Here is a 27,293-nt window from a genome sequence, read left to right as displayed (position 1 = left end):
GGAGGTAGGGAAAGTTCATGGGGAAAGAGTGGAACTAAGACCAGTCAGGAAACCATTGCATTAGTCCAGGCTTTGGCTTGGGTAGCCGCGGTGGATGATGCTGAGTAGTTATATTTCAGGCATATTTTTGAAGTGGGACCAACAGGATTTGCCAACTCATCAAATGTGGGATGTGAATTAAAGAGAGGAGTTGAGGAAGATGCCAAGGGTTTTGGCCAGAGCAGCTGGTGAATAGTTCTGCCATTTACTGAAACTGGAGGCAGGTTTAGAGGAGAAGATCAAGAGCTCAGTTTTGGACATGTTATGTTTGAGATGCTGTTTAGATATCTAAGTGATTTCGAATAGGTAGCAGAATATAGAAATCTGGGTTTCCTTGGGGTGGGAGGTGGGAGAGTCAGAGCTTGGAAATAAAGATTTTGGTGTCATCAGCCACGGGACTAGTTGGAATCACTAAAGGAGTGAATATAGATAGAAAAGAGAAGTCTGAAGATTGATCCTCGGGACATTCCAACCTTTATAATGGGAAGATGAGAATCCAGCAAATGGGACTGAGTGGCAGTCAGTGATGTAGGAAACTTCTGTGAGGCCAAGTGACGAAAAGGGTTTCACGAAGGAGAGTAGGGTCAGCTGGGTCAAATGCTGCCAGTAGATCAAGAAAGGTGAGGATTCAGAATTGACCATTAGATTTTGCAGTATCGTGGTCTCCGGGAACATGACAAATAATGTCTCTGCTTTACCTCACTACCTTTACCCCTGTGGACTTAAAACACTATCTGATATTCTTGGCAGTTGCTCGGAAACTTCTCCACTTGCCGCCACTGTTTCAACCTCGACGTCTTTGTGTTTCCTAGTTCTAAACTATGGGCTTCATACCCCGACTTGAGCCCTCACTTCTCTTCTCTTCCCTCGATTTCACATACTTGTCTGACTCTTCCCAAGATGTTGCACATCTATTTTCCCTTATAACACTCCTGATCTGGTTCTCCCTCTGGTCCCAGCACTTTCTGCTAACCATTTTGGGGGTTTGTAACTGTTTTGGGTGTGTCATGGACTCCTTTGGTAATCAGATGAAGTTTTTAGGCCCCTTCCCAGGAGAATACTTGTAACTGCATAAAATAAAATACATGAGATTACAAAGAAAACCAATCATACTGGAATGTAGTTATCAAAATATTAAAAACTAATTTGTGATAAAAATATATTTGTTATTATATTTAATGTATTAAATAACACATTCTAGCAGTGGGCCTAATAGCTATTGTAAATTTAAAGTAATGATAAGTGTAAATGATATTGCAATATACCTCCAGCAACTGTATTATATGAAAATATATGTGGTTTTTATTAGAGACAAAATCACAGGTACTGTCAATCCTAATGTGGTTTATTGTTATATTCATAATAGAGTAGATTTTTTACATTTAGTTTCAAGTTAATGAAAATAAAGATAAAATTTTATTCCCATGTAAGTCTTGGTTAAGAACCTAGAGAGAGAACTGTCATGCTGGTGTGAGGAGAGCACTGAGTGCTCACCAGGTGGAGGAACAAGCCTCGTCTGCGTGGAAGCATCCTGCCACATTTCTCATGGGGAGTGGAGGATTCAGACATGGACTTTATGCCTTGAGTAGTGGAGTGCCAGGGTAGGTTCTTGAGCAGGAATAATAACTTTATAAAATGCATTTGAAAACATCAGAAAACTCGTGGTAAACACTGTCATTTAATGTATGTTTGGCTAGATTCTTTCAATTTTCAAAAATTGCCTCCTTTATTTTAGTATAGAAGGTTTCTTCTTTTGCCTCTGTGTGCTTCTTTCCCTGACTAGCTATCCAAAGTTGCTTACAATCTGTATTTTATTCTTCAGGAGTTCAGTTTGAGTGATCTGTCTACATTCTTTTTCTTATGGGGCAGGGACAGCTGGAGAGGGAAACTGGTGCTTTTGTGCTTTCATTTGCCTCTGGGATGCTTCTGCATTGTTTTCCAGCAAAGGGCCCTTCCCTTTGTGGCAAAGGAGTGAATTCTGATATTCAGGGGAAAAAATCAAAGAGAGAAACCTTGCCCATTTAAAAATTGGGTTCTATTTTCTTCCTGTTGAGTTTTTTGTTTTTCGGTTTTTTTTTTTTTTTTTTTTGGCTGCGCAGCTTGTGGGATCTTAGTTCCCCAAGGGATCAAACCAGGGCCCCGTTATGAAAGCACCGAGTCCTAACCACTGGACCACCAGGGAATTCCCATTACTGTTGAATTTTAAGAGTTCTTTGAATACTTTTGGGTATCAGTCCTTTATTAGATACGCATTTTGCAGATACTTTCTAGCAGCCTGTGGCATTGTCTTTTCATTTTCTTAAGTGTCTTTCACAGAGCAGAAGTTTTTAATTTTATTGAAGTCCATTTTACCATTTTTTTCTTGATGGATTATGCTTTGGTGTCAAGCCAAGGACACTTAGATTTTTTCCTGTTATCTTCTAGAAGTTTTATAGTTTTGTGTTTTACATTTAGGTCTATGATCCATTTTGAGTTAATTTTTGTGAAAGGTGTATGGTTAGTGTCTAGGTTCTTTTTTTTTGTATGTGGATGTCTATTCATTTATTTTTAATACTCTCTTTTGGAAGAGATTTTTAAGTTGCTAAATAATGTATCTCAACCTTCATCTTTCCAACTTCATGGAGTCCAAGTTTTTGACAATGGTCCCAAATGGTGGTCTCCCTCATAGTTATTAGATGGTATTATGTGAACTATTTCTAACAAAGTTTCATTTTTCTTAGACTGTGTCCAAGAGAAACACACATAACATGGTACGTTAAATACAGCGGTTTTGCATAAGAGTAAGATAAATGTCTGTTTTGGTACCTTTTTGAAAGGTATCTAAATGTATGCTTATAATCATCAGTTCTTAGGGTTCTTTTCACCAGTCTAACTTTAGTATTACATGATATTAGACTAATAGGAGACTGAAAGTATAATTTTTACTAACTCCTTGAAACTCATCTACTGAATTTTTTTTTAATAATTCAGATTTTTAAAAAAATTATTTTATTTTTATTTTTGGCTGTGTTGGGTCTTTGTTGCTGCACGCGGGCTTTCTCTAGTTGCGGCCAGCGGGGGCTACTCTTCGTTGCGGTGCGTGGGCTTCTCATTGCGGTGGCTTGTCTTGTTGTGGAGCACGGGCTGTAGGTGCGCAGGCTTCAGTAGTTGTGGCACGTGGGCTCAGTAGTTGTGGCTCCCAGGCTCTAGAGCGCAGGCTTAGTAGTTGTGGCACATGAACTTAGATGCTTCGTGGCATGTGGGATCTTCCCGGACGAGGGCTCGAACCCATGTCCTCTGCATTGGCAGGCGGATTCTTAACCACTGCGCCACCAGGGAAGCCCTCATCTACCGAATTTTTGACAGAATAGTTTATGTTGTGATTAGATTTGTCATTCTACTATCCCAGGAGATTTTAGTATTTGGGAACATTGTCGTATATATATTCTTTCTTCCAAATTATGGTTGTTGAATATGTGAAATGATGTTAACTGTTATCAGTACCAGTGGGAACTCTATGGTTTATATTATTCTTATCCATAATTGTAACTTTTTGGCAACTGTACCTTCCCCCATCTCATCCTTCCCAGAATTGTCATCCAGTGGCAAAAACTTGTTAAGCTTATTAATATTTCCGAGAAATAGAAATTAGAAAGATCTTTTGATGTGATCAGACTTTTTAAAATTGTTTTTTTATGCTAATACTTTGTTGATAAATTTTCTTTTATTGAATTAGTTAAGGAATCAGGCTGAGTAGATTATAGTGACACACTATATTACATATGCTGTCAGTATGCTATATCTATATCTATATCTATATATATATACACACACACACACACACACATATATACTGTATGTTACAACTTTATTTAGTATTTTTATTCCTGTGTTTCAGTGAGGTTGTTTTCTTATTTTGATCCTTTTTATATTTTATAATCAATGTCATATAAAATGAGTTGGGAAACAACAGTTTATATTGGGAAGTTAGGAATAGTCACTGTCACTGGGATTATTGATTCTGTATATTTGAAGAAATTATCTGGTAAAGTTATCTAGTAAGGACTGTTTTTTTTTTTTTGGCCGCGCTGCAAGGCTTGTAGGATCTTAGTTCACTGACCAGGGATTGAACCTGGGTTCCCGGCAGTGAAAGAAAGCGCCGAGTCCTAACTACTGGACCTGCAGGGAATTCCCCTAGGACTTTTTATCCTTTGTAGTTTTTAATAATTTTCTCTGTTATTGCCAATTATTTTCTTATTTTCTTTTTATGAATGCATAAGAGTAATATATGATAAAAATCTACCTTTAAAGTCTAAAAGAGTTATTTCAATAAGTGTAAAACAAAAATTTTTATTATTAAGAAAATGTGTCAAAGTTTAGTTGGCAGCATTCTTTCTCAAGCATATAGAATAATTGGACATCTGAATTGATGGCATTGTAAATTTTATAATTTTATTTGTTAGTGTAACGTCCACAGGAGTGACAGGGGGATGTTTTCTTAGGTTCAACTAAACATTTGCACATTCAGACTGGTAAAACCACCGTAGGTCTCACTTGGCAACATTTATTCAAAAGGATATAGGACAGAAGCTATAACTTATCAGTAAGACAGTGGGAGTCCTCGCAGCAGTTCATTCTTTCTGAAGTGCTCTTCTCACAGCTTAGGTCTGAAGTACTCTTCTCACAGCTTAGGTTCAAAGAGATGAGATTCACATTGTGTGGTGCAGAGAACTCCGTGGGCATAGTTTCCAGGGTCTTTTGCCAGGACATGCCTAATTAGGTAACATGTCATAATACTCAGAGAAGTTCAAGAACGTGGCTTCCTACTAAGTGGCTATTGTACTTCCAGTCCAGATACAATTTACTAATTTGGTAATTTCTGTCGTAAGAAATGTTGCCAGGTAACATAGGTGGCATGCTGTTTAATCAGGTTAACAGGGATTAACCCGAGGTTGAATTCTCATACATAGGGAGAACGGGTTTTGCTCATCTTTGGTCCACAGTCATGCATGCTGATTTTTTTTCATTTATGCCTTCTTGTTTTAGTATTATCATCTTTCAGAAGGTTTTTCTTACTCCAAGATTATTTTTTTAATGTCATTTGTTTTCCTATTGGTTAGAAATGTCACTGTTGTCATAGAGCAGTTATTAGGAGATAGTTCTTCAAATTAACAAATGGTTGCGTATATTAAAAATGTGTACTTTTTAAAGTAATAAAAACATATTTATAATCTTACGATTGTGTATTAGATTGTGTTATTTGTATGCTGAAAATTTATAGGGTCAATTTTTTTCTCAAAGAAAGTATGTGTAGTCTGAAAAGCAGTATACTTTTTTCTAAATAGAAGTTTGCCTATTGAAGGCTGTTGTGCTTATTTAGGTGGCCTTACTCTGAAAACTAACCACTCAGTGTAGTAGAAAGTGGTGAATTAGGGGTTTGAATAATGGGGTTCTGGTTTCAGACCTGTCACTTCACTGACTGCTCCTTTGTGCAAGTCAGCCTGTCTGTGTTTTGTTTTGCTCAAACTGCACGAATAACAATCCCTATCCTGCCTATTTCCGAGTATTGTTGAGGATTAGATGGGGTGATGGATATAAAGGCACTTTTAATTGGTAAAGCAGTTTAAATGTAAGGAATTATTGCATCTTAACTTTTCCTCCCTTTCTCTTGTAGGTAGTGTTGGTGCTTCTTTTCAGTGCCAGTCCATCCATCACGACCACATTTGTCATGATGACAGTGACAAGGTGAGGTCCGTGTTGATGTCTACAATGGTGAAAATGCATGCTGCCCTTATATCACTGGATTCACTTGCATAACTCTGGTCGTAGGGGCAGAAGAGTGTGACTTGGGGGGCACAATGTTGAGATGCAGAGAGCCTTGCTGGTTTGTGTGCCAGCTCACTAGACTGCTCCAGAAAACTTGCAGATAATTCCCAGGAGGTGGGCTGGACTACTGATAACCCATTTCCTTACCCCCGTTCCTGTCTCTGTCACTGCACTTCTTTTCCTGCACAGCCTGGATGGATTATCTTAATATACGAACAGGTGCTCCCAAAGCTGATAACTATTTCAGCAATTTGTATCTGTTTCCAATTTGGAATATCTCAGACATTACAATTTGGTTTGTTTTGTAGTTGATTGTATTATGGCTTATTCTCATGCTTACTTCTTTTTTTTTTTTTTGGCTCTGTTTCCAAAGCCCAATTTAAATGTTGAGGAATGACGGTGGAACCTGTCTGATTCATGCAAAAGAAGCCTGCTTTGGGCCTTTTTTATTTTTTAAATCAGGCCCAGACTTTTGGTATTTTGCTTGTGTTCTTTTTATCTCTAAAGAAACTGGTCTTTGGGGGCTTTCCAGTACTCATCAGCACCCTTGATGGCCCAGCCCTTGAAGTAGATACTAATGTGGGCTTGGTGTTTGGAACCTCTGGCTGCTGATATTGGATGGGCTTAAATTTAGTCTTTTCCATCATCAGTTTCCAGTGGTCTCCCTCCCACTTCCTGTGTCTTGTATGCAGGAATGTATCACTCCCCTGGTAGTTTCCCCAGGCAGACCAATCCAAGTGCTGTTTTTCTGTGCTGTTGTAATCAAGATCCTCCTCCCTCATCCTGTTGGAGCTCGATCAAGATGTTGGTTGATCATTGGGATTTTCCAAATGGCCTTTTTGTTCTGTGTGTTGATCTCTCTGTCTTTGTGAGCTTTGCTCAGTCAGATTTCAGTCTGTTTACAGAGAGAGTGGTATGCTTTTAGTATTCCAGATTCTCTCTTATTATGATAGTAATCCAGAGGCATGGGTTTAACTTTTAACTTCTTTTAGAAACAAGCCACTGAAAAAGACTTCTGAACTATATAGTTAGCTCCCTAAAATTCAGTATACCACAGATTTTAGACGAGCATTTGAAAATAAGACTGATAGAAAAGGCAAAATCACTTTCGGTCAGTAATATTACAAAGAATTGTGTTACATCATTGTAAAGATGTTTGGGGGTTAAAATTTCTTTCCGCAGCTGGGTATAATATGCCTCTATCCATTGTTCATTTACAGTGGAGAAGCCAGACTATTCTCTGTTCTGTCTCCAGGTTTAGAGTCTAGAGATGAGATTTCTGTCCATTTCTGCCAGATACTTTTTATCTACTTTAAAAGGGTTTTCCTCCTAATTTCTGAATCTTTGTATGACTGATTTTGTGCTTTTAGGATAGGATCTTTCCTGAAATACATGGGGGGAGGGAAGAGAAATTTTAGGGATTTTTGTCACTTCATCAGCAGATCAAAGAACTGTCAGAAACTGCTCTCCTCTCCTGCCTACCATTCATATATTTATGATGGTTTCCCAGAGGGAAGTGGAGAGAATGGATTAGGGTCTCTTGACTATATTTATAATTGATTGAACTGATTCAGTCAGCAAATAATATTTGTTGATAGGCAGCTATGTTTCTTGGCACTTAGGGAATATATCAGGATACAAAACAAAGATTGCTGTTTTTTCATGAGTGTGCAGTCTAACTGGGGGAGGCAGACAATAAAAATAAACATAACACGTAAGTTATATAGTATGCTACAATAAGCACAATGGATTAAAGAAACGTACAGCAGAATAAGTGGGATGAAGATCACCAAGAGTTGGATGTTACGGATTGCAGCTTTGAATAGGATTATTAGACATCATTCTGGGGAGGAGAGTGGTGGATAGGACAAGAATCAGATTTCTGTGTTTGTAGCAGCTTCTGACTTCTTTCTTTCTATAATAAATGGGTATTGGTTTTGCAAAAGCAACAACAAAACCTGCTGCCTGATATATGCCACTTGGATAGGTATGTGTGTTCTCTCTCTCTCTCTCTCTCTGAGAATTGAAGGGATTATAGAGTACAGCTAATTCAACCCTCTTTTTAAAATAAACTTGCAAGCTGTGACCCCAGTGGGAGAAGAGACTTGTTCAGGAGTCACCCTGGAGTGCTGCAGCTAGATCACATCTTCTATCCCTGATACAAGCCATGTAAAGTAATTGTCTAGCTATTCTGAGCACATCGTCAAAACACATATTGATGCTTTGCTTATTATCCTCACTTAGCTTTCAGGCATGGTCCATTTCTCAGATTTGGGAACAAAAGTTGATTTTTCTTAAACGTTGTCTGAATTTTAACTAATTCATGTGTGATGTGAGTGGAACCAAGGAGAAAAAGGGCCAGTCCATTTGTCGGACCTCCATTCTACAACCTTGGAAGTGGTGGCAAGCCCCCAAATTCCATGGTTTGGCTTGTTTTCCAACTTAAGTTTCTCTGCTGCTATACATTGGCTTGTAACTTACAGTGCCGGAAGGAGCTGTTTCCAGCTCTGAGGTTTACTGTTAACTACTGTGAGTTACATACTCTCATGTTCAGTTTATATTGGGCATAGCAATTCACACAAAGCCCTCCAGCAATATTTTATATTCATTCACAATGTCATACCCCATAATTTCCAGGTAGCAAACACTTACTTATTATATATCAATATTTGAGTACCTACTATGAGCTAAGCATTGTTCTAGGCACTGGGGACAGTGTATTGAACAAAACAGACAGGAATCTTTACTCTTATGGAGCTTGCTCTCTGTAAGTGGGTTAGGGAGATGGCAAGACATAAATAAAGATACTGTTAGTTCATTTGTGTTATGAAGAATAATAAATCAGGTAAGGGATATAGGAGTATTGGGAGAAGATTACCTTCTAAACACCCTTTGAAATAGGGGTTGTTTTATCCCCATTTGTAGGTGAGGAATGTGAGACATAGATTAAGTAGTTTCCCCAAGGTTACCCAGTTAGTAAAACTGGGATTCAAACACAAGCTACCTAATTCAGAGTCTGTACTTGACCATCTGAAGAAATCTGTTCCTAATGTAGCTTTACCCACTCCACTCTGACATGCTCAGGAGAAAATATCTTCAAGTGGAGAAGGCCCTGGAGAATCACAGTGAACCAAGTCACTTGGCAGGTAATCTTTGCCTGTCAGTTTTTTCTTGACCAGCTCCTTTTGGCCTCCATTGTGATTCATGACTATTTGTTACTCCAGGCTTCTCTAACCTGACACCCCTGCCCTGATTCATACTCAGAAATCTGTGCTTCTTTATAAGAAACCTCACATTGTATATTGCTGTATTGCACTGATCAAATGTGATGGTTATGTAGAAGCAGTTTAAAAGTATAAAGAATAACACAAAAATGTGATTGTGATAGCATATTTATGTTTCACTTAGATATTGAAGTTAACCTAAATCAGCTAATGTCACCTTGGGATTATTAAGTAGTCATCTTCACAGTGAGAACAAGCTTGACATGGGGGATTAGGTCTGTCCTGAGAATGAGATAAAACATTGAACAATTTGGTAAAAGGAGACTATTCCTTCAGGTGAGATGAATTAATTTGTAGCCTCAATGGTACACTCTTCCATAGTGGCCTGGTAATACTTCTGGGAAGGCTGGCCATTTGAGAGAGGGAAATGGAGAGTTCTTTCTAAACTGCATGTGAATGGCTACTCAGAGCAGAAGTCTTTTCTGGACAAAACTTCCTTTTGCTAGCCTTCAGGCCCTTTGTCATGGAAGACGGTACCAATCCAATTTGTGTACAGGTATTCCCACACAGACTGCTTTCAGAAAGATGGGAAATGTGCTACTGGTTTTTCTTCCATGACTATATACTTCCTTTTGTCTTAATCTTTTAAGTTTTTAGTTTTTTAAAAAATTACATGTTGATTGTAAAAAGATATGCAGCACTACCTTCAATCCCTCTCCCCAGAAGTAACAGCAATTGGAATTTTAGTATTAACCAGATTTTTAAAAATTATATTTGTGTAAAATATTTTTCATCTTTGCAAACAGTGGTTTTTAGTATATTCAAGGAATTGTTTATCTATCTCTACTATCTAATTTTAGAACACTTATCACCACCACCCCCCAAAAAACCTATACCCATTAACAATCACTCCCCATTATTCCTTCCCACCAGCTCCAGGCAACCACTAATCTTTCTGTCTCTATGGATTTGCCTGTTCTAATCACACAATATGTGGCCTTTTGTGTCTGGCTTCTCTCACTTAGCATGATGATTTCATGGGTTTGTCTATGTTGTAGCATAAATCAGTACTTCATTCCTTTTTATGGGTGAATAATATTCCATTGTGTGGATCTAGCACATTTTGTTTATCAATTCCCCAGTTAGTGGATATTTGTTTGCATGCTTTGGTTATTGTGAATAACACTGCTGTGAACATTTGCCTGTGAGTATGTTTTTGTTTTCACATGATTTTAACACTTTGAGGATCTGCCAAACTTTTCCAAAGTGGCTGCACCATTTTGCATTCCAACAAATGCTTGAGGGTTCCAATTTCTTCACATACATGCCAATACTTTTTTCCTGGTTGTCTTTTATAGATTGACTGATTGATTGATTGCTGCTTTGGCTCTTTGTTGCTGTGTGCAGCTTTCTCTAGTTGGAGCAAGCGGGGGCTACTCTTCGTTGCGGTGCACGGGCTTCTCATTGCGGTGGCTTCTCTTGTTGCAGAGCACGGGCTCTAGGCACACGGGCTTCAGTAGTTGTGGCACACGGGCTCAGTAGTTGTGGCTTGCGGGCTCTAGAGTGCAGGCTCAGTAGTTGTGGCGCACGGGCTTAGTTGCTCCACGGCATGTGGGATCTTTCCGGACCAGGGCTCGAACCCGTGTCCCCTGCATTAGCCAGTGGATTCTTTTTTTTTTTTTTAGCCAGTGGATTCTTAACCACTGCGCCACCAGGGAAGCCCCTAGTTGTCTTTTAAATTATAGCCACTGTAATGAGTGTGAAGTGGCATCTTATTGCGGTTTTAATTTGCATTTCTCTAGTGACTAACTATGCTGAGTATCTTTTTATATGTTTATTGGCCATTCCTAAATCTTCTCTGGTCAGTTAAAAAATGTCAGTTAAAGGTCCTTTTATTGTTCTTGCCCCTTGTGCTTAAAAAATCTCCCTATGCCTCATATTATTATTATTTTATTTATTTATTTATTTATTGCTTGCTTGCTTGCTGCCTTGGGTCTTCGTTGCTGCGCGTGGGCTTTCTCTAGTTGCGGTGAGCGGGGGCTACTCTTCGTCGTGCTTCTCATTGCGGTGGCTTCTCTTTGTCGTGGAGCACAGCCTCTAGGCACGAGGGCTGCAGTAGTTGTGGCTCACGGGCTCTAGAGCGCAGGCTCAGTAGTTGTGGCACACAGGCTTAGTTGCTCTGCGGCATGTGGGATCTTCCCGGACCAGGGCTCAAACCTCTGTCCCCTGCATTGGCAGGTGGATTCTTAACCACTGGACCACCAGGGAAGTCCATATGCCTCGTATTATATCGTTACATGTGTTCCATTAGGGAAATGTGGGGAAATAGAATATGTCATAAGTAACCGTACCATCTTTCAATAGATAACACTCTTAACATACATTTTTTTCTTCAAATTTTTCTTTGCATTCTCTGGATGGTTAAAACTAAAGCACTGATTATCTATGGCTGTGTAATTAATTATCCTAAAACTCAGTGGTGCAAAGCATATCTTTTAGTATCTTTCATGGTTCTGGGGTTTCCTGTGCTCAGCTAGGTGGGCTCTTGCTTGGAATTTCTCATGCAGTTGCAGTCAGATGGTGGCTAAGGTTGGAGTCATCTCGATGTCTTCACTCACATGTCTGATGGTTGATGCTGGTTGTCAGCTGGGACTTCAACTGGGGCCCTCAGCCTGAGCACCTATATGTAGCATGGGCTTCCTCACAGTATGGTAGCTTTGATTCTAAGAGTGACTGTCCCAAGAGGACCACACAGGTGCTGTATGGCCTTTTATGACCTAACTTCAGAAGTCACAAAGCTTCACTTCCACCATAGTTACAGGCCTGCCCAAATTCAAGAGGAGGGAGCATCAATCCTACCACTGGGGAGGAATGTCTACATAATAAGAAGAGAATGAAGGATGGGAGAACGTTTCATGGCCATCTTGAAAAATATAATCTGCACATTATATATACATGAAACATCAGTTAAAATGTCTACATAATGTTCCACCATAAGGGTTCATGGTAATTTATTTAACTTGTCTTTAATTGTGGAGCTTTAGGTCATTTTTTAAAAATTGTGCATTTATTCATTCAGCAAATACTTGTAAGTGCCTACTATGTGCCAGGGATAATTGAGTCACCAGGTTACCATGGTGAAAAGACTGACAAAGAAGGTCCTTGTTCTTTGGGTGCTTATTTTTTGTGGATGGGACAGAAAATGAACTGTATATGTAAACCAGTAAATAATCAGATACTCTTAAGCACTGTGCAAGTAATTGGGCAGTTGGCTACTCTAGATTAGGTGTTAGGGAAGGCCTTTAAGAAGGTGACAAGCTAAGATCTGACAGATGGAAAAGAACAAATCGAGAAAATCTGGGCCATAGGAGAACATGCTAGGGAGAGGAAACAGCTAGTGCAAAGGCCATAAGGCTAGAAATTGAAACAAACAGAAGGAAAGCTGATGTGCCCAAGCAAGGTGGATGAGGGAGGAAGTGGTGGTATGAGATGAGGTTGAAGGGGTAGGCACAGACTAGATCAAGTGGATCTTGGTAAGCCAGGGAAGAAGTTTCAATTCTGTGTATTATGGAAGCCTTTGGAAGGTTTTAAGCAAAGAGTGATGTTATATTTTTTTAAATATCCCTTTTCCTGTTGTGATAAGAATTTTTAAAAATTGTGGTAAAATCTGCAATATAAAATGTACCATCTTAACCATTTTTAGGTGTACAGTTCAGTAGTGTTAATAAGTACATTCACATCGTACAGCCAATCTGTAGAACTCTTTTATGTTGCAAAATGCAAACTATATCCGTTAAACAATAATTCATTCTCTTCTCCCCCCAACCCTTGGCAGTCGCCCTTCTAATTTCTGTCTCTGAATTTGAGTGCTCTATGTACCTCATACAAGTGAAGTCTTTTTGTGACTGACTTAGCATAATGTTGTCAAAGTTCATCCATGTTGTAGCATGCCTCAGAACTTCCTTCCTTTTAAAGGCTGAATAATATTCCATTGTATGTGTATAATACATTTTGTTTATTCATCCATGGATGACCACTTGGGTTGCTTCCATGTTTTGGCTATTGTGAATAATGCTGCTGGAACATAGGTGCACAAATATCTCTTTTAGACCCTGCTTTCAACTCTTTTGGGTATATGCCTAGAAGTGGAATTGCTAGATCATTTCTTTCTTTCTTTTTTTTTTTTCTATTTTTAATGTTTTGAGGAACCACTATTTTGTTTTCCAAAGTGACTGCACCATTTTACATTCCCATCAGGAGTGCGCAAGGATTCCAGTTTTTCCACATCCTTGTCACCACTTGTCGTTTTCTGTTTTTACTTGTTTTGTTTAATAGTAGCCATCCTAATGAGTGTGAGGTAGTAACTCATTGTGGTTTTGATTTGTATTTCCCTCCTGACTAGTGATGTTGAACATATTTTCATGTGCTTACTGGACATTTGTTCGTCTTTGGAGAAGTGTCTATTTCAGTGCTTTACCCATTTTATAATCAGGTTTTGGATTTTGTTTGGTTGTAGTTCTTCATATATTCTGGATATTAACCTCTTATCAGACATGATTTGCAAATATTTTCTCCTGTTCCATAGGTTGCCTTTTCACTCTGTTGCACTGATGTTTTCATTTTGAAGTAATCCAATTTATCTATTTTTTTCTCTTGTTGCCTGTGAGTTTCAGAATGAGATCTTCCTTATATATGTCCTAAGATTATAATTGTTTTTCTTTTGTTAGGAATAAGGAAAAGGGACTTCCCTGGTGGTCTAGTTCGTTAAGACTCCATGCTTCCAATGCAGGGGGCATGGGTTCGATCCCTTGTCGGGGAACTAAGATCTCGCATGCTGCTCGGTGCGGCCAAAAAAAATAAAAAATAAAAAAAATAATAAAATAAAAAAGAAATAAGGAAAAGACAGAAAATCTGACAAGAAATCCATAACTACTAAAGAAATCTAATTCCAAGTTCAGATAGCTAACCAGCAAATTCTACCAAACATTTAAAGGAGGCATAACACCAATCTTACAGAAACTCTTGTAGAGAATAGAAAAAGAGAATACTCTGTGATTCATTTTCTGAGGCTAGCATAATATCTGTAACAAAACTTGATAAGGACATTACAAAAAATGGAAAATAATAGCTAATCTCACTTAAGAACACAGATGTAAAAAGCAAACCAAATCCAACAATATATAAAAAGAGTAGTGCAATATGACATGATTTTATTAGGAATGTAAAATTGGTTTAACCTCCAAAAAACAATCAAGGTAAACCCAGTAACAGAAAATCCATGATTATCTCATATACAGAAAATTTTGATGAAATTAAATATCCATTTTATGATAAACTTTTAACAAATTTGAAATAAAAAAGAACTCCCTTGATTTGCTAAAGGAATCTACAAAAAACCTACGGCCAACACCATACTTAATGGTGAAATGTTGGAAGCTTTCCAGTTTTGGAATAAGACGAAGATGCATGCTCTCACTGTATCTATTTAGCATTGTACTGGAGGTCCTAGCAAGTGCAGACAAGAGGAAAACACGTTGGAAAGAAAGAAATTGAAGAGTCATTTTCTGCCAACAGGACTGTATACGTAGAAAACTGAAAAAAAATTAACAAAACTATTATAATTAATAATTATATATAAAACCTAGAATAGACCCTAGAACAAATGTGCAAGACCTCTACAGAAAACTGTGAAGCATTATTGAAAAAATCAACAACTTGGGTAAATAGAAGGGTTCATCTTACTTACAGATTGAAGATTCAATATTGTAAAGATATCAATACCACCTAATTTATCTCTGGATCCCATGCTGCCCAATAAAAAATCTCAGCTGTCATTCCCATGTGTTAGACTGGTAGGGCACCAGGGTAGACAATCCCAGTGACCAGATACATTTGAAGGAACTGCAGTATCTTCCTGTTTGGTAAGCAACATATTGGTATATTTTTATTTTAGAAGTTGAGGGGACTTAAATGACTTAGGTACCCCAGGAAGAAGTTTTTAGTAGGCATTCACAGTTTTCATTTCTGTTATGAAAACGAATTTTAAAGGGCAGTCTTGGAGTCAGAATTCTCAAAAGTTCTTGCTACAAGCAACTACTTTTCGCACAAGTGCTGTACTGTCCCCTAGCCACATGTGACTATTTAAACAATCCTGGTTAATGCATTAGTTGCACTAGCCCCATTTCAGGTGCTCACTCAGTAGCTATATGTATGTAGCTAATGGCTACCCTTTGGATGCTGCAGATGTTGAACATTTCCATCATTGCAGAAAGATCCATTGGACACCTCTCCAACAAGGCTTCCCACCTTTTTGGACTGACACCAAGTAGAATTTTAGGTGGACTGGGGTTGAGCCACTGCTCTGGTATAATTTACTTCCTGCCACATTAGGTGGTCAGTGGCCCACCTTAAAACATAACCCACTCATCAGGTGTTTATTAGCAGGGTCCCAGATTTTCTGGTTAAGAAAATCAATTAGAAAAGAAATTGCAGTACAAATTTCCAACTATTCAACCTTGAGGTGTGGGAGCATTGTTTACATGTAGACAGACTTCTTAGTGAAGCCTTCAGATCCCAGTTAACTAAGATCTCAGCCATTTGAGAAGAGTTTTCAAAGAGTGCCTGACAGAGGATTGGCTGAAGCCCAGGGGGAATTCACATAAGCTTAAGGGTTAGGAACCCTGGAGGACTGTAATAGATATTTGCTGCTGAAATTCAGCACTTGAGGAACCTGACTCTTAGGATTGGACAGCTTCCAAGTGGTAATTTCCCTCCCTGTTCCCAGTTTTTGTCTCTATTTCCCCCTCTCATTACATAGCCCATGTCCAAGTAAACAAGAAAAGCTGTTTCAGGGTGGTCTGTATTATGTAAGGAAGCTTGTATAGCTGAGATTCTGTTGGAAGATCTGTAATGCTAGGTGAATCCACAGCAGTAAAGGGGGTATTGTGGGGGATCCAGATGTTAGAAGTGGATTACGTTGGATGCACCTAAAGGTGTGGTTGGGATTTATGACTCTGTACTGTGAAATGAGGGGGAAAAAAACCCTTAAAAGTTTAGATGTAATCATCTCCAAATTGGCTGCTTTGGAAGACCAGCAGAGAGGGCTTTGGGAGAAGAGTCAGGTAGATAACTGGGCTACATAATGGGGGCGTGGGGCTGGGGGAGGGGACTTGTTCATGGGGGCCTGTTATCTCATTCTAACCTCTCTTTGTCCAGGAGTTGTAAAAACCTGTGATGTTATTGCTGGAACTTTGAATTCAGCAGTTGCTAAGCACCTGCTGTTGTATTTCAGGCTGTAGGTTTAGACCTTAGGGTTACAGAGTCAAAACAGGTCGCCCAGTGTGATATGGGAGACAGATGTTCACAAATAATTACCCTTTCGTGTTATTCATATCAATGCATAGAGGTTCACAGGGTCCTGGAACATCATTTTAGTCTGGTTCCCTGATTTTCTACAGAAGGCAGCTGAGGCCCACAGCAGGAAGGAGACTGGTTTAAGTAATGCCAAAAGAACCAGAACCTGGGTTTTTTGATGATTGGACTGAAATATGATCACCATCCTTGAAGACATAATTCCTATCTGCTTTAAATCCACTTCTTCGATAATGTCCCCTTGACTGCCCTCTTTTCCTCCGATACCATTTAAACTATTTTGTCCTTGTATTTATTGCGCTTTTATGGAAGATCTTACTTCCTCTTTTAGATCTCGAACGTGATTAGGACAGGCACCATGCCAGCTTCGGTCTTCGTACCTATCTCATTTCCTGTCCTCAGCACAATATGAATAACTGTTTAATTGAGCCTTACATTAGGACAAGTTGGGTTTGAACCTGCCTCTCCATTGAGACACGTTGGCCAAAGACACCGTGGCCAAATCACCTCTCTCTACGTCAATAAAAATTCCTAACGTTTGGGCCACATGAATACATACTATATTGGGAATTTGAGTGAGGTCAATTACTGTTTGATGGGTGAGTTCTGGAGGCGGTACGCACGGACTTGCAGGAACACTTGGGGAGAAATACATAGAACTCGTAGACTCGGCCCGCCCGCGGCCCGGCATAGCGGCAGCCTTTCCGGGCGCCAGGCGCGGGGGGGCGGGGCGGGGCTGCGCAGGGGTGCGGCGCGACGGCTCTGTTGCCGGAACTAGTCCGGGTCGCGCGCCTGGACGAACGTAGCCCGCCCCGCCCCCTCCCCCCGCGGGTGGAAACAAAGGGGGCTCAGCGCGCGGCGATCAGCCGTGGGGGAAAGGGGCGGAGCGACTGGCGGTCTCGCGCCCTGGGATCGCGAGGTTTGTTCTGGAGAGGGGGCAGGGTGGGGTGGGAGCGACCCAGACCCGAGAAGTGGGAGGGCCGTGTGCTCGCGCATCTTGCGGCCTAGCGGCGGGGGGCGTCGCTTGCGCGCGCAGCGGAGGGTACTGCGCCGGCGCGTCCGGTCCGCGAGCAGCGGGGAGGGGCGCAGCGGGGCGGGGCCCCCCTCGTGCAGCGGTGCTGGGTCGTGCGACGGCCGGGGCGGTTAGGGCGCGGGGGCCGAGAGGATGGAGCCCGCGAGGCGTTAGCCGACTTTTGTCAGCTCTGGGCGTGCAGCCGTCGTTTCTTGGCGCGGCCCGTGTGATGGTGCCGGGAGGAAGGAAGCGCCGTGATAGCGCCTCGGTCGGAGCCCGGGTTCCAGGGTTGAGAAGGCCCGGGAACAGAGGATCTGGCAAGCTGGCCGCTGGCTGGACGAGCGGTCACAATAGGAGGCGGTGGCCCGGCGAGGAGCCGCGGGAGTAGCCCCGCAGGGCGGAGCCTTCCTTTGCAGGTACTGGCTGCCGCAGCCGTTGGTTCCCGCACGAGGGCGGGACGGGCCGAGCCTTGGGCCGTTGGGAGCCTGCGGGGCCGCGCTAGAGATGAGGTTGCTTGGTGTTCAGCGGGGTGCGGCCGGGCCGCCCGGCGCTCTTTGTTCCCGAGGCAGAGGCGAGGAGGTGCGGGCACAGCCCTCGGGAGCGCCGGCCCGCCGGGTCTGGCAGATGGCCTCGCTCTTTCGCTCCCTCCCTTTTTGCCCAGGCGCAGGTGAAATGATGTCACTCAGGAGAACGCAGAACCTGGTCAGAAGGGTCCTGTCTCCGTCCTTGTGACGCCGCGGGTTTCTGAACAGGCTGCGTTTTGTTCTCAGGGGATGGGAATTCTTCCTTTCAGGGCTGAAGAATGAAAGAGATTGGTTTTGAGCCGAGAGTTTTTCAGAGTATTGAGGGCCAAAGAGAATAAAGTTTTCGTTTACGTGTGTAGGACTTGTAAGACCTTGTTTTTTCTTTATGCTCCAAAATGATGTATACTATTAACATCAAAAGTTGGGTATGTTAGTTCTTGCACCGTAAATAGAAACGAATAATGTAATATTGAATTGCCTTTTCTCTTTTCTTACGAGGCGCACTTAGTATACGAAAATTTAAGTGTATGCAAATCATTCACAGTCGTTTATTACCTTAGAATTGCAGGCCTTTTTGGATACTATTTGGCCTCGATTGCAGATACTGTTGTTAACACAGTTACCGCAAAATTCCTTTAAGTAGGTAGCAGCCCTGGTAACTAGTCTTAAATTTTTTTTTAAATCCATTCTCTCAGTTTTTAAGAAATCAAAACTTAATGAGGATCTAGGGACAGTTGGGATCAAAGTAAAATTGTTTCTGTCTTCCATTAGGAAGAAATTGGGCTTCTATAGAAGTAACAATACAAGACCAAATATAAGGATCACATCAGTTGCATTGCAGCTGGCATGTGTGCAATACTTGCAGTAAATAGATGAAAATTACTGACTAGATTTTTAAGTAGGAATTGTATCATTTAATGTACTCCAGCTCTTGCTGGCTCATAAATGTATTGGCATAGTATATTTCACTTTTGAAAACCTATTAAACCTTAAATCTATTCATTATAGGGGTTCAATTTTAAGTTGATATTTGTAATTTTCTGTAAGGCTTGTTTCTAAAAGACTTGGTAGCCTTGAGAGGCTATAGTTGAATAAATTTTGCCACAAATTAGCCACGTGCTCCTCAAGTCCTCATCTGTAAAATATGAGAGTTGGATTTAAATGTTCTCTGTGGTCCCTCCACTTCTGATATCTTCTGTGACTCTGGAAGGTAGTGTGTTTCTGTACTTGTTGAGTTTTATATACCCATCCAATTTTTATAGCTAAACTTAAGTTGGAAGTTATTAATCTGAGTAAATATTGAGAATTTTCTTTACTAGAGCAACCTGATTTTTGAGCAAGGGTGGACAGAGGATGGCACAGTTAGACATAATTGAATGTGTTAGCATCATAATGTGGAGCGTAGACCTGTTGTGTCTCTGCAATTGCTTTGGATGAGGCTTTTAGTTACATCGCTAGACTGTTTATTTTATTTATTTTTGGCTGTGTTGGGTCATTGTTATTGCGCGCGGGCTTTCTCTAGTTGTGGCGAGCAGGGGCTACTCTTCTTTGCGGTGCGCAGGCTTCTCATTACGGTGGCTTCTCTTTTTGCAGAGCACGGGCTCTAGGTGCGCGGGCTTCAGTAGTTTTGGCATGTGGGCTCAGTAGTTGCGGCGCACGGGCTTAGTTGCTCCGCGGCATGGGGGATCTTCCCGGACCAGGGCTCGAACCTGTGCCTGCAGGCGGATTCTTAACCACTGTGCCACCAGGGAATCCCCGGTAAGGTAGTTCTTGATTAGTCCTGTGATTGTTGTGTAGTGTCTGGGTCTAGTCACTAGTTTTCTGGTTGTTTCCTGCTAACCACATATATCAGGCATCTGTTTTCATGTAGGTTCATCTTTGGTTAAATCATAGCTTGCTTTATGTTTTCTCTCGACAGAGTGTATGGATTGTAAACACATACTTGAACTCTATAGTGGTAGTCTAGTTAATTTGTTCAGCAAATGTTAGATTCCTAACATCACATTGTCTATCTGTAGATCAAGCAAATGCTTGAACTCTATAATGAATTAACGAGTGAGTTTTGAGCAAGTAGACAAAGAGGGGCCATGTACACAGTCTTATTTTTCCCCTAGCTCTTCTGTCATTTCATGTTCCTTTTTAAAGGATCTGAACACTTTTCCTTCTCCCCTCTATGTTAGGGGTTCCTGTTGTCCTCATTTATTCCTGTTGAATTTGTCCCTCCCTAGACTGAATCTCTTTGAGGGCAAGAAATATTTCTTTTTGTTTTCATAGCATCTAGCACATGGTAGACATGCAGTAAGTATTTGAATTAATTGTGACTTTTATTCAGTAAGACTTATAAAGCACTCAGTCACACTTCATCTTTTTTTTTTTTTTTTAAAATAAACCACTCATATGATGGTTCTTTTTTTTTTTTTTTTTAATTTTTTATTTATTTATTTATTTTTAGCTGTGTTGGGTCTTCGTTTCTGTGTGAGGGCTTTCTCTAGTTGTGGCAAGTGGGGGCCACTCTTCATCGCGGTGCGCGGGCCTCTCACTATCGCGGCCTCTCCTGTTGCGGAGCACAGGCTCCAGACGCGCAGGCTCAGTAGTTGTGGCTCACGGGCCTAGTTGCTCCGCGGCATGTGGGATCTTCCCAGACCAGGGCTCGAACCCGTGTCCCCTGCATTGGCAGGCAGATTCTCAACCACTGCACCACCAGGGAAGCCCCACACTTCATCTTTTCAAATGTGTGTATGTGTGTGTATATATGTATAAATTTTTTATTGATTTGGACTGGTCATGGTCTAGATATTTTCCAAATCCATGTAATCCTTAAGAGATAAATCTTGAAAAGATGGTTTAGAGCAATCTACTTTGAGGTTACCAGAGTAAGTAAAATGATTTTAGACATACTTCCTTGAGGGGAAAATAATCCTTGTGCGTGCAAATCTGGATTGTGGAAGTGAAGGAAAGAAAAATTTATTAAAAGAATGTGTAAGTCTTAACTTTTCCTAACCTTTATGTTCACCTGCTCGGTACATGTAATGGTTAGAGACTTCCTTAGTTGCACGTGCCTCCCTTCCCCCCTTTCCCATTAATTTGTTGGACTGTGGGGTGAGAAAGGAGGGTGGAGCCTTTCAGCTATTTTCACCAGCCCTGGTTCTGCTCTGTTCCCAGAAAGACATGGGCCCATTTTGTTGTTTGCCTTAACTCAAGAATGGGAATAATAGTTTATTTTTAAAAAAGAGGGTCCCATTGCTGGACAGTAATGGTCCTTCCCCGGTAAGTAGTACCAGTTCTTGAATGGTTTAATGACTGCATAATAGTCCGCCAAGCACACATACCATAATCTCACTTAACAAATACTTATTTGTTAAACATTTAGGTTACTTCTAGTTCTCTTTTAAATTGTTGCTGTAATGTGATGAACATATTTGTGCTTATGGCTTTTCTCATATTTTGGAATATAATCTCAGAATTTGTCAGATTCGAACTGTTAAGTTGTTAATGAAATCTCCTTGATTACTTTCCAGGAGATTAATATTTGCCATCATGGAAGTAGTGATAATATTTGGATTTTCAGATAATTTGGATTCGACCGCTTCATTTTTTAGGTACCCAGACTTGGACCTAGAGGAGTAAGGCACTTGTTGGAGTCAACGTTGACCAAGCACCTACCTTGTCATTTTTTGTTTTGTTTTTTTTCCCTTTGTCTGTTAGCCTATGATTTGAGTGCCTTTGAGCAGATGGTACGCAGCTTTTGTAACAGTGAACAATTTTTTTTCTGGAGAGTAATGTGGCCATTTTGGAGAAGGCCGTTTGGCCTTTTGAGCAATTTATTTTGTGGAAAGTACATTATTTAATATTGGTCTAGAGATCATACACCTGTATATCCTCTACTTCACTTATATGAGAAAAATGTAAATGAAGGAAGCTGTCATCAGAAGTGATTTTGGAGGAAGCAAGTTCTGGGACAATATGTGGACCTAAGTCCAATGTTATTTTTAACACAATAACTACAACAATTTGCCACATTAACAATAATACTACACTGTAACACAAAGGTTAAATTGTTGGTTATATTATGGTTAACAAGACAGGGAAAGGACACATTAAACAGAAGATGTCCTTAAAATAGTAATGTGTTATTGCTTAAAAGGTTAAACTGTTTTCTATAATTCTAGTCTTGTGAAACAGAAAACAGTTATGCTGGGTGAATTAGTCATATAGTTGTATATAAATAAATAAACAATAGAAATGAGAAGTGTAGGGAGTTGCAGATTCAGTCCCATCTCAGGAATGTTTTCATGGCAGGACTTTTTAAATATAGGTGCATCCTGAGAGAAGGCTGAAGTTACCACGTCTTTGTAATGCTCAGCAGTTCGTAGGTTAGGGAAAAATAGAACTGTATTGATTTTCAGATATAGTATAACCTCAGTAATCTTAACTGAGGGAGAGTTAGGGAAGTAGTGGAAGTCAGAAACAACTTACAAGGAAACATTTATTTTTAAATGTTTAAAATAGCTTTAAATAGGCATTGTGGAATAGTTGTTCCTTACTAATCCAACTAGGTAGATTATAAAGAAGAATGTTACTTTTCAAACTCTTCAGTTAGAAGGTGGTTTAGTGGGTTGAGTCTGAACCTTAGAGCCAGATAGACTTGGCTTCAAATTATGGCTCTGGTGTTTATGAGATGTTTCGCTTTAAGCAAGTTGGTTAACCCTAACTTGCAGTATGTAAAGATCAGAAAGCCCAGTTTGGTTCCTGGCATGAAGTTTACTATTACCAGATTGAGGTTTTAAAAACTGCTGTATTGCTTAGATAAAAAAGTCATCTTTCATAATTAAACTAATACAGCTAGATTTTGGAGAAGAAACTCCTTGAGTATGGCACAACAGTTTTTATTCTATTATATACATGTATGTTATGTTAGTTTTCTATTGTGTGTAACAAATAACCACAAATTTAGTAGCTTAAAACACAAATCTGTTATCTCACAGTTTCCATGGATTGAAGTCCTGGTATGGGTTAGCTGTAGAGTCTTCTGTTCAGGGTCTTATTTGGCTGGAGCTGTGATTTTTATTAGAGACTTGATGGCCTCTTCCAAGCTCACTGTTGTTGGTGTAATGTGGTTCTTGTGATTATAGGGCTGAGGTTCCCCCACTTTCTTGCTGGCTGTCCACTGGTGACCATTCTCAGTTCCTAGGTGCCCTCAGGTCTCTTACCACATGGCCCCCTTCATATGACTTATCAAAACACAGCAGCTTAGTCTATAGGGTTGGCAGGAGAATCTCTTTAGGAAGGGCTCAACTTCTCTTTTGAGAACTTCCTCTGATTGTCAGGCCTACCCAAGGTAATCTCCCCTTTGATTAACTTAGAATTCAGTGACTTGGAATCTTAATTATATTTGAAAATCCCTTCACCTGTGTGAAAGGGTTTGTGTAATTTAGGTCATATAATTTAACCTAATCATGGGAATGAAATTCACCATATTTACAGTCCTGCCCACATACCAGGGAGGGATGGATTATACAAGAGATATACACCAGAGGTGGGAATCTTGGAGACCATCTTAGAATTCTCTCTTCCCTTCTCTCCCCCTACTCTCCCGCTTCCCCCCGCAAGGACCAGGGTTTGCCAATTTTTTACTTACATATTACTGAAATCTGTTTTCCCAGCCAGCTCTTGTAGTAGCAGTTTGTGAGACTGCTTTAGGTATGATAGTTGAAGGTAGATGGCCTTGTTAAAACACTCTTCAAATGTACTTATTGTGCAAAGTGTAAGCTTAAGATTGCAGAAAGAACATGAAGCCTACATCAAGGAACAGACCATTTTGAGAGACGAGAGAATTGCTTTAAAGTGGCAAAAGCACTCCTTACATTGAATGAGTCAGGAATGTGAAAAATACTTCTTCCTTTGAAATATTTTCTACTCTTGCCCTCAGATAAACCCAAGGCTCCTACCTCTATTCTAATTTTTGCCTGTATTATGGCATTTAAAACATTTTTCTGTAGTTGGCTGCTTGCATCTTTTTTTTTTAAACTAGAATAAGCTCCTTGAGGGTGGGATCCATGTTTTATTTTCTTTTCTCACATAGCTCTTTGCTTATAAGAGGCAGTAAGTAAATATTCCTTGATTCAGTCATTCATGCTTCATCACAGTGGTAAAGGATATTGGCACATTCATGTTTATAGTACAGAGATAAGCTTTAGTTCATGTCCACAACATTTTGTGGAGCAGTACTACTGAATTCTAAAGTTACTGCCCTCAAGTTTTTTGCTTTCAATCCTAGGAAGGTCTTTGGAAGTAATTTTACTGTTAGCAACAGGCCTGGTCATTTATCTGTTTACCAGGCTCATAGCAAACCAGAAACAAAAATGTATAAAGGGACTAAAGAAGGTTATTATAGCAGGATTATTCATGTAATTAGCATGCCACTTTATGATTTGTCTCTGCCTTCCTCTCTGGCTACTTCCTTACTGACCAGTTACACTGAACATTTTGTAGTTTCTTGACTACACTGTTACCAATACCTCTCCAAAGCACCAGTATGGACCATTATCACAGAAAGATACTTTTTTATACAGTGATTTGCTTTTGTTTCTTTTTTATAGCATATACTTCTTGAAGGTAGGAAATCATGACTATCTTTTGTTTTAGTGCCTGTCACAGAATAAACACTTAACATGTAAGGGAATGAGTGCAGCAATGAAACTAAAAACAAGACAGCCTTAAAGCACATGGTTTTTAGTGTAGGAACAAGCGGGTACATAAACCTTAACCCCCAAAGGCAGTTCATGCCACAGCACAGTGGAACAGGTGATACTCATGATGTCTGTGATCAAAAATACTACAGATTAAGTATACTTACATATGAATTTAAGGGGATTAACTCACAATCTCATCAAGCATTTAAAACATGCAGTCATTTACTTTGAGGCTTATGATCTTGTCCTTTATTCATTAGGAAGGTTGCTAGGTTTGTGTTGAATAGAGCTGAGATATCCACAATGAAAATCTTGTTTTCTATACTTGTGATCACTATAGAAATTTTGCCATAGATGTTCTGAAATCTCTCTTTCCTTGCATGATCATTTGGAAGGTTAGCTTAAAAAGAGAATGAAAAATTAATCATCGCCAGGAAGACACTAATCTTTCTGTACTTAAGTGATTTTTACTTCAGGTTTTCTTGACATGAAGTCTTATCTATCATTTAGGGTTTCAGAATTAATGCCAACAGAAAAGATATCAATAGATATTATATGGGAAACATAGGAAGGACTTTGCGTTCTTGAGCAGTGCTATTTTGCCTTTAAAGAAAGTTTTTATAAGAGAGATCCATTGCCAGAGGCAACCTTTGTCATCCTTATATTTGTTTTGATGTTTAAGATTAATTTTTTATTTCTTTTCAGTCTCTGCTAACAAAATCATCAAATACCTAGAAAATCCAGACTGTCCTTCATAGGCATGATTCTCCACATTGGTGCAGCTAGCCATGAACTATCCTTTTCTTCTCCCTCTTTTTCCCAGATATCTCCCGGGGCCAATTCAGCACCTCTACCTGGCCATCCTAACAAGGTGATTTGTGAAAGGGTGAGACTTCAGAGCCTGTTCCCTCTCCTCCCAAGTGATCAGAACACTACCGTTCAAGAGGATGCTCACTTCAAAGCTTTCTTCCAGGTTCTTATATATTTACCCTTTCCCTTCATAGGGCTGAAAGCCACAAGATACATTCTAGGTTGTTTCTAGGAAGGCTTGAAACAAAATTCTCAGAATCTTCTTACTTCTTATTTTCTATTGTATGTGGGAATAAGTATTCTTCTTAGAGGGCGTCTTTAACATAACTTTTTCAGCCAGCTTTTCTGAAGAATGTTTGTCTTGTCTTGAGCTGCTGTTGCTATTTGACCACTTAATATTCTTGTTTTTTGATCTTTTGGTCTTAATCACTTGTCCTAATAGGTCAAGTTCTGTAAGAAGGTAGAAGATATTACAGAATATGTGAAATTGTATAGGGAAGGTAAAATGGAAGCATGTAAGGTATTTTTTAAAGCCATCACTACTTATTTGCTTAGCATCCAGAGTTTGATGGTAATGCATATTTCAAAGAAAAAACATGGTTACTTGCCTTTTGTGACTTTTTATACCTGTGGGTAAAATGTGTTTAAAAATTTGGTTACATACAAAATGAAAACAAATTAAGGTATGAATGGATTTAAACTGTCATTAGGTTATTAACAAGAATACTAGAATGTGCTCACATAAATCATTGGCTACTACATTTACAATCCATTATTCCTAGAGAAGCAAGTTTTAGTAATGGAAGTCCTTACTACCACAAAGGAAACTAAGTTACAGAATTGCTTTTGTATACTAGGGTTGTGGGCCAAGTCATGTAATTGTACATGTGTATATAAACCTGAGGTAGTGAGAGTTGCTAATCAAAGCTAGGACTTTTGGATAGAGCTAGCTCATTTTCTGTTTGTGTGGGAGTGACAGGTTGGGACTTGGGACTAGTTCTGAAAGAGAAGTGCTTGTGACACATTAAGTTGGAGGTGTAGGATTTCTGAGGGTAGGTGTGTAGGTGATCTAGGGCTCTTTAATCTGCTTTCCTTGTTAATATTTGTGCCAGGTTCTCTGCTTTGTGTGTATTGTCTCCTTTTGTTTTTAACCGTCATAATAAACTAGTCCTGGATGGTTTTCTAGATGAAGAAATAGGCTCAGAATCTCGCTGAGATGCCCAATTACATATCTAGTTATTGGCAGAACAGAAACTCAAATCCAACTTTTGCTATTTCTTGTCTACTATATCATACCAGCTTTGGATATTAACAGATAATTCTGTAAACACAGTTCAGTGTATGTTAAGAGACATCATCTGTATTGAATTGAATGGCATATTGATTGCCATTTTGGATACATCATTAGCTTGCAAGAGCTTGATCTTTAGCAATAGACCAATATAACTAAGGAAGAAATTGACTTTGTACCGTGGCTACTGCCACTAATAAACAGTTATTTGACACTTTCTGTGTTCTCCATACCTCCTTTGAGTCTTTAAGCTAATATTAACTCAATATTAACTTTAAACGCAAAGAGTAGCTGCCAAATGCAATAGATTAAACCCATGTTTTGGGACTTCCCTGGTGGCACAGTGGTTAAGAATCTGCCTGCCAATGCAGAGGACACGGGTTCAAGCCCTGCTCCATGCCGACATGCCACAGAGCAACTAAGCCCGTGCGCCACAACTACTGAAGCCCGTGCGCCTAGAGCTCCACAACAAGAGAAGCCACCGCAATGAGAAGCCCGTGCACCGCAACAAAGAGTAGCCCCCGC

At 39.9% G+C, this 27,293-nt stretch overlaps 1 protein-coding gene across 11 annotated transcripts in view; it reads left to right on the top strand.

Moving 5' to 3' along the window:
- Nucleotides 1-27,293, top strand: part of RNF38 (ring finger protein 38) — a 114,044-nt gene that overhangs the window by 37,686 nt on the left and 49,065 nt on the right. The window contains exons 2-3 of one of the 11 annotated variants that reach the window (XM_082402341.1): nucleotides 5,693-5,763; nucleotides 25,491-25,553. The exons of 1 other annotated variant lie outside the window; for it this stretch is intronic. In XM_082402341.1, the coding sequence (XP_082258467.1) occupies nucleotides 5,693-5,763; nucleotides 25,491-25,553 (134 nt within the window). Of the gene's footprint in view, nucleotides 1-5,692; nucleotides 5,764-17,243; nucleotides 17,359-17,448; nucleotides 17,868-25,490; nucleotides 25,641-27,293 lie in introns of those variants that run through there. 9 more of the 11 variants (XM_082402338.1, XM_082402342.1, XM_082402347.1 and 6 more) reach the window with 9 other exon arrangements.

This window comes from Balaenoptera borealis, assembly GCF_965194805.1.
Source record: "Balaenoptera borealis genome assembly, chromosome: 8".
NCBI classification, from domain to species: domain Eukaryota; kingdom Metazoa; phylum Chordata; class Mammalia; order Artiodactyla; family Balaenopteridae; genus Balaenoptera; species Balaenoptera borealis.
Note: the sequence above shows the minus strand (reverse complement) of the source record. Positions and strands in the feature narration are given on the sequence as shown.